At 34.3% G+C, this 8528-nt stretch overlaps 1 protein-coding gene across 1 annotated transcript in view; it reads right to left on the bottom strand.

The window, feature by feature from the left end:
* Positions 1-939: 939 nt before the first annotated feature.
* LOC135226504 (solute carrier family 12 member 9-like) overlaps positions 940-8528 on the bottom strand; it is a gene marked incomplete at its 5' end in the record, with an annotated part of 32218 nt that continues 24629 nt past the window's right edge. Inside the window, 3 exon segments of the mRNA XM_064266123.1 lie at positions 940-4521; positions 6383-6553; positions 7435-7555. Coding sequence (XP_064122193.1) covers positions 4261-4521; positions 6383-6553; positions 7435-7555 — 553 coding nt within the window.

Raw genomic sequence — 8528 nt, 5'->3', positions numbered from 1 at the left:
TGAAATAGAGTTTTTTTTATATTTTCCTTTTGGGACAAATAGGTCCCCTTACAGAAATGGGTTCTGGTCTAAAAATCACCACAATTCTAAATGAAATATATTCTTGTGACAATAGTGACAGGACCATGACTTCCAAGTATCTGCAGAATACTATATCAGTAAGTGGACAAATGACAAAACAAAAACTCATTTAAACTGAAATAAACAATTTGTCTCATACAACCAAGGCTCTTTGGAATGGCTAGTAACAAGACCGGAAAGATGAAAAATTCTAAACACTGTTTAACCATGTCTTCCTGAAACAAATGTACTAAATGCAGCAGATCTTTTCGTCACACTATCTAGTCACTGTTCCCTTTACAAGACTAAGTCTTGTGGTTAACAAAAACAGGTATTCAATGAGGGACTATCATGCATCTTTTTAACATGTTTCATGAGCATTAGTCTCATCTCAAAGGTTAAATATTCCTAGGACTTCTTATGTTCCAAACTGGGACAGGTTTTCATCCTCTACTAACAGGCAAAATTTAAAGTACCAAATCCCTCCCTAAGGTTGTTATAAGACCCAAAAACATGGTCCTTTGGTTACTGGGAGCTAAACTGCCAACAGTAACTATGAGAAAGTAAAATGTAGAAGTCACATGAATGAAAACTTTTCTTATCACTACAAAAGTACAAAAATACAATTCGTCCTACAATCAACAAAGAATGAAGATGTTGAACAAAAAATGGTGAACATTGATGAAACATTGAGTTTATCTACCTCTGTCTTTAGTGAACTTCCACTCATGTGGCAGTTTGAGTCCAAAAATTTGACAGCCTACATAGACTGACAAACAGAGAAGTTGCTTTTTTGTACCACAGTGTTCATTGCTGTAAGAACAATTAAATTAAACATTAAATACAATGATAAAAGAAAATTTGAAATAATACAGAGACTGTAATGGATAAATTTATTTGATAAGTTGTGCTGACTTTCATACACCGTAGTGTACAATTCCTTTGGTATTAGCAAAACTAAACATCTAAAAGAGCTCTAGCATTTGCAAAATCAGTATCTTTTATACATAAACTATATATAAATTACCTCAGTACATATAATTACCAGGATTTACCAGTCATGCAATGTAAATGACATTGTTACATACATGGCTATTGATATGGATAATACAGAAGTTATAAATAAGACATGCAATAAAATAGTGTACTATCCAGCTTTGAGAACACACAACAAAGGGTGAAACAAAACCAAACGGAAGACTTACGATAAGCAAAAATAAATGACCTTCTTTTGTTACTTCAAAGAAGGCTCTTGAATATATTTTAATTAATGTATAGTACAACCTATTCAAATTCAGTTTTTGTAGCATAAATGCTTACACAGAAAAATCAATGTTATAGTTGGAGAAAAATTTGCAATCAATACACACTGGATGGTTAAGTTATAAATTGCTATTGCATTAACTATGATGTATACGCAGCTATGCATACAATACATTAAAACATGCAGGATTTCAAACATCTCTAATCCTCTAAGCAACTAATTCATGCAAAGCTAATTACACCAGTTAAAAACCAAAATCAAAATCACTTCAGCCAGGGTACCAAATCAAAGATAAAGATTACAATTGGTATAAATGCTAGTGCAAACAGTATCATAAAGTGGTCCTCATTATCTGTACAAAGCATTACTCATCAACTGATTGATGTATCCTTGGCATTTTCTCACATTAATGGGACCAGTACTTAAACGGTAAAATTTCAATGACAAAACTACCAAAATATTTTAGTTTATCACACTGTCTATTTACCCTGTATTTCACCTAGACACTTCATATCAAAAATACTTTAATAACTAAACGTACAATATGCTGCTACTGGCTAACATTGAAGTTTTACAAAATCTATGGCTAAAAACTACATTTTCCATGAATTCCAATGGAATAGCCCTACATGCTAGCTATTTGAACTTTCATGATTCTTAGTACACCTGTCTGCAAAAGCATGATGCTTCTCTTATCAGTGCAAAGTTTTGTCACTGCACTTGTAGTGTTTCTCAATTGTTTCAATATTCAGTACTGCAACTGCAACCACACATTCAGTCATAGCTTATCTATTGCCAAAAGTACTCTATTCATATTCCAATTATCTTCCAATGCACACTTTATAGGGGACATTCAGGTACTGTCTTCATGTGCACTACTGCTTTAACCTTTGACAACCTTCCCATGCCCATTCTATCTATTAATGTATACTACCACTCCAGAGAGTTTCATGTTTTTGCTTAACATCAGGCACTTGGTATAAGTTGTCAACGGAAAACGTTGCTTTTGACAAAATTGGTTAGGCGATTACAATTTTCCAACTCTAAAGGTTCATGATATTCCTTAATGAACTAAAATTCCACCATAAGTCATCACAATGTACATAATTCCTTTCAACATCAAGCACAGAAAAACTATAAAATCTATGGTTACTTTAATTCTATGAAATATCACTAAGAAATATACTTGAATTAAAGCTCTGCGACAGACTTGAACCTGTACTAATTGATGAATTTAGGTGAGACCCTCTTTCTTACAGGTTCAACCTGTGAATGTTTTTGCGAGAACCTCTCGAAATGATATCAGCAATGAAAACCTTCATGACCTTCTCGAGGTTACAAATGAGGAGAAATGAAATCATCAAATGGATTAATAAAAATGGAGAGCTTCTATACAAACCCGTAAGAAACACATCATCAGAGACGAACTTTAATGCATGGCGTCGCCCTCAGAATTTACATGAGGATGACTCTCACAATGGCTACTAACTTAAATATTCTGAAAATTTCACATATAATTCCAGGTAAAGATATTTAACATTGATCACAGTGGAGAAGTTTCTATGGGAATCTCTAACTGTAATGCCTGATTGTTTCTTGAAATGTTCATGTGGGAACCTCTCACGCATTACGAGAATGAAACTGAGGAACGTTCTGCTAAGAACATTCTACAAGGATCTGGTGATGGAATGTTAGAGGAAAATTTTCTTTCTAAGGACTTAAGAGATGAAAATGTTTCTGTGAGAACCTTCCACGAGGGTTTTAGTGATTAAATGTTTTTGCACGATCCACCAATCATTACAATGATTACAGAATATTCTAAAAACCTGTGAGAATTTTTGAAATGAATGCTAGAATTTAAAACTAAATTTAAATTAAAATGTGTGTCATGAGAAAAACTAAACCAGTAAAGAGCTTATTACAATTATAATTATTACTCACTATTATTAGATTAGGTAGCTTAACCAGGCCTATTAAAACATCCTAATAGTTGAAAATGTAAAAAATAAAAATGATTGAGAATGCACATATACATCAAAACTGTACATTGTTTTAAAGAGCTCTTCAATAATTATAGTTATTCCCTAATGTAGAGTACATAATCATTACACTAAGAGAGCATTACTACTAAAACTGTGGGTTAACTATTACCCTCATCTTTAAAATAACTAATGTACTGAATTAGACCTCATATCCTATAAACTTACTTACGTTTAAATAAGGATATGTGTTTACAATAAACTTTTGAATGAAACTTTTTCAAAACACTTTCAACTATAAAATGCAAATATATATCTCATGACAAGACAACCGGCAAACAAAACCACTACAATAAATTAAGTCAGAGGGGCTTCACCTTCCCCAGCACTCTGATAACAACCTAATTCTGGATATTTAAAATTGGAAGAACAGTGATATTATTATAATGTATAAAACAAGATAAAACTATTTAAAATCAGTCAATGAATCATAAATAACCATGTCAAGCCATCACTATATACAGTACACAGAAAAAATGTTGAAGCATCAAAAGATTTTGGGTTCAATTTTCTTAAAAAAAATATTGAGGAACTTAAAAGTCTCACACCGAGTTGTACTAATGATACTGGTGGCATTTAAATGCAATGATCAAGTAAAATAAATTGTGGTAATTTTAAAGTATTGCTTTCTTCCGAGATAAATCAACTTCTGAAATACATGTTGGACAATCAAGTGTTCAGAGACTCATAGAATTTGGCAATGATATGACACTTCTTGATAGCGCAAAAAGAAACGGCTGTATTCCTTATTCTTTTCACTGGTTTAATTGTATTGGGGAATGCTTTTAAGTTAAAATACGAATGTCTCACTAAAACGATTTATGGAGGGAATTTAAGTTTTACTCAGCTTACAACCACTGCAGAATTGCAAATGACCTGATCATCCCCGAGATGCAGCTACAGATTGGTTGTGGTGACAGCAGACACGCCATGAACCAGGATAGTTGGCCTTAGATTATTGGTCATATCAGTCATCAATTTGAGATACTTAGGATACTGACTTCTGTCCTCAGGAGGCTGCGGAAGACTCAGGAAAGTGACTGCAGTGTCGACACTCTGCTCCATGATCATGTTATTCACTCCACTTATGTAACTTTCACTTAAATGAGAAAGACCAAAGTCCATCCTATCTTCCGTTGATTCTGTCTCAAAGTTATTCTGAAAACAAAAATACTCATTATACCAACAATTAAGAAAATAGCAGGTCAATCATCATTATACTGGTAAATTCCAATACAGATGAAAAATATCCATGAAAATGACAATAGTTACAGAATCTGGTTTCTATTAAATAAAGAACCACATACAGCCCAATAACCTACCATGATACATGTAAAACGTTTCTCATCAAGATATTAGAGCAATCATTAGAAAAAGCCAAAGACACACACAATATGGCATCTTGCATGATATGTAAGAGCACCACTTCTAGTATACCCAAACCTTGTAAGCAATACATATTGGTGCCCCAAATCTATGTTGGCCTCACTCTCTCTAACAAACACACATAATACACAAAGCCTGTAGAAATAAAATCATTAATCTATGTTGGCCTCGCCCTCTCTAACAACCACACATAATACACAAAGCCTGTAGAATTAAAATCATTAACCCCTTCGCCACTGGCCTGCTGAATTGCTGCAAATGCTTGCATACCACATGAGACCCCCTGTCGACCGCGAGTATCAATCATTAATTGCTCCCTCTAAATTTTATGTTATTCTTATTTTTCCTATATATTCTTATGTGAAAACATTGTGTGTACGGATATCAATGAATATTTTTTACCCCATGGTCAAAAAATTACAAAAAATATAGTAAGAATATCGGAAAAAATAGGAATATTTAGTGGAAAAAGTAATTGCAGAAGTAGGAACTGTCATAAAGTAGTAGAAATAGTAGTAAAGTAATAGAAATAAAGTAGCAGAAAAAGTAGTAAAGTAGTAGTAAAATAGTAGTAGTGGTAATAGCAGTACTAGTTTTCTTACTGAAACAGTTATTCCTAGGTTTCATACAGAAACAGTGTATACATCAATGAATGTTTACGGCACTGGTAATAATAATAATAAAACAGTAATACATAATAGTAATAATAATAATAATAATAATGATAATAAAAGCAACAGCATCTCGTGACCAATACGTATATACATATATGGCAGTTTATTCACCCCCATTATCATCAGCAAGCTATAAAAAACACATCTCATCACGAGTAACAGGCCTCCATAGAAGTCCTTTCACCTTGCGCTTTCCTGTTGAATGAAAGTACTACTCTGCCCGAGCATTCATCCATTCACGCAATTTGTCAATTACATCACCACAAAAAAGGAAAAAAAAAATGCATCACGTAAGCAGGTGAAATCTGGTGTGTAAGCAGGAATCCTATTGCCACCCTCTGTGAATCCGGGGAGGCTGGGTGTGGGCGCAAGTCACAAGATGGATCAGTTATGAACTGCCAGCTTTCATCGACAAGAGGTTCAATGTCTTCCAAACACTCTTTGTCACTGTCAATCTCTAAGAAATTATCACTATAATCATCATCTGATAGATTTGGCAGGTACTCAGACCCTGACTCTGAAACAGTATCATCTGACATGATACTGAAAAAAAAAAAACATAAAATAACTGCAATCAAAAGGGAAAAAGGTTTAGAATTCAAATCTACATGGTTTACGGACAAAATCGTATTCATCCTTCTCAGATAATAGCCTGAGGCGCACTGGCATATGTTGGCCAGTACCCCTCCTAATATCCCATATGAAAATGACGTCACGACGTCCATCGGACGCTCATTGGTTAGAATAAATTGTGGGTGGAGCTTCAGCACCACTCTCGTACACAATACTGTGTCTGGAAACCATCCAAGCTGAAGAAAACGCTTTGCTTTTCGAGGAGGGATGAAAGACGTACACGCGTACGTCCTGGTCTTTTATTACTGTACCGTAAAAGACGTACACGTGTACGTCCCAGTGCTGAAGGGGTTAAGTAATAATAAAAAAAAAATAAATAAACTTGCCTCTGACAGATGCATAGCTACACGATCCCAGGGTACACTGATGATGGAAGCATTGATCCTTAAATCTAGCAACATATTCTTCACCTGTTTCTTCTGTGCCTCCGGGTCAGCATCACGAGATGAAACACATATGAAAACACGTAAAGCTGTCCTCTTTTGCCATGAAGATACCTACAGGAGGAAATTTCCATAAAGTCATAAAGATACTAAGGTATCCAAAACTGTACATAATAAAACAGCACTTGCCTGACTGCCTGCCCAATACTGTAAGCTAACTACATTCATTTTACAAAGTAAAAGGACAATGACACTTGGGTTATCTTTCTAAAACACAGAACTAACCCAGACAAACTTTTATTAAAAAAAAAAAAAAAAAAAAAAAAAAAAAAAAAAAAACGTGAAAACTGAAGAAAGTTGAAGTCAGACAATCACATGTAGAGACCACAGGAAATGGATGAAAAGTTAAGGGCAAAAGTTTTACAGTCTACTATACCGGGGTAAGTCACTGCTATAAGGGGAAACATTTAAAGACTACCTCACACCAAGTAATGTCCAGCTACTATGTACAGTACAATCTCAAGTTGATTTTAGAGTATTTATTCTTCAAAAAACCATTTTACCAGATAAAACTATGTAAAACCGCAACTAAACATGATCATCTATAAACGAGAACTCGTTTTTAGAATGAAATGAAATATAAAATTTAGGTTAAAGGCCATGCACTCGGACCTGAGATGTCATTCACTGCTGAAAGGGAAATTGAGAGTGAAAGGGTCTAAAGGTATAATAGCGGGGAAAACTTCGCAGTTGTACTATGAATCAATCATTATGGGAGGTTGAAAACTAAGATATGTACAAGACAGGAATGAAATGGGTTGCAGCTAGGGGCCAAAAGGATGCTGCAAAGAACCTTAAGTAATACCTACACTGCATCACATAAGGCAATTTCACAATCTTAAACAAGGAAAAAAATGACTGAATAATAAAGAATAATGTACATTTATAGGGCATTGATAAGATCAAGTTGATTAACTTATGCTAAATATGCTTACCATGTTTAAAATGGTTGCTAACTGCATCAGGAAGAGAGAGGTTGTCCCAAATATGTTAGATTCATCAGGATTAAAGAAATCTGTTGGCCAAACATCAATGAAGAACTTACGCTTTCCCTTCCTGAAAGAAATCGATTGTTACTAACCAAAACCTGTAACTTAAAGGACAACTTCTACTTTATAAGATCTTAAACCCTTTGGATCAAGTTTTAAAGATTCACCAAAAAAGTTATAACTAATAAGAAAGTTAAGCAAAAAAATATTTTTACATTACTTTGTTTCACTGATAAACCAGAATGGAGTAATATGCAATACAGTGGAGCCTCGGTTTTCGTACATAATCCATTCTGGAACCTCCCACGAAATCCGAAACATACAAAAACCGAAACAATAATTCCTATAAGGAAAAATGTAAATACAATTAATGCGTTCCAGATCCCCAAAAATAAAAAATAAAAAATTTATAGGGAATAAACAGTTTTACAAACATAAAACAATGAGAAATAAATATAGATTACCAAGGAAATGAATAAATGAACATTTAATATCACTCTTACCTTTAAGGAAAACACTAGTTAGTGTATGGAAGACGGAGAGGAGGGGAGAGGGAGGAGGAGAGGTTATTGTTTGGAATCGGAATCTCCCTCCAAAAGGACTCCAGGTATCAAGGACCTATCTGGAGTTACTTCTCTTCGTTTTTTACTGGCACTCTCTGAGGTTACTTCCCCTCTTTGTTTTTACTGGCATTAGCAGCAGCTTGAGTTATTGGACCCATGTCACACAACAAAACTATCCAGAGGCATTTGTTTCTGGCGTTTCTTTAAAATTTGTCTAAAGTTAAACATGGCATTGTCATTACAGTGTTCCACCGTATTCGTGGGGGATGCGTACCAGATCGCCCCCTGCGAATAGCCAGAACCTGTGAATAGTTGAACTGCCATAAAAATGTTTAAAACTGCCTATTTTGTTAGGTAAAACTCAAGAAAACCCAACTAAAAATGTTTATACCTGGTTTTTTAATAGTTTCATCACAAAAAGTGCATATTATGATGAAATTGATAAAAAACCAGGCATTTATGGATATTTCTCAGAAA

This window comes from Macrobrachium nipponense, chromosome 14 (assembly GCF_015104395.2).
Source record: "Macrobrachium nipponense isolate FS-2020 chromosome 14, ASM1510439v2, whole genome shotgun sequence".
Classification (NCBI taxonomy): domain Eukaryota; kingdom Metazoa; phylum Arthropoda; class Malacostraca; order Decapoda; family Palaemonidae; genus Macrobrachium; species Macrobrachium nipponense.
The sequence above is the reverse complement of the archived record's forward strand: the minus strand, read 5'-3'. Positions and strand labels throughout refer to the sequence as shown.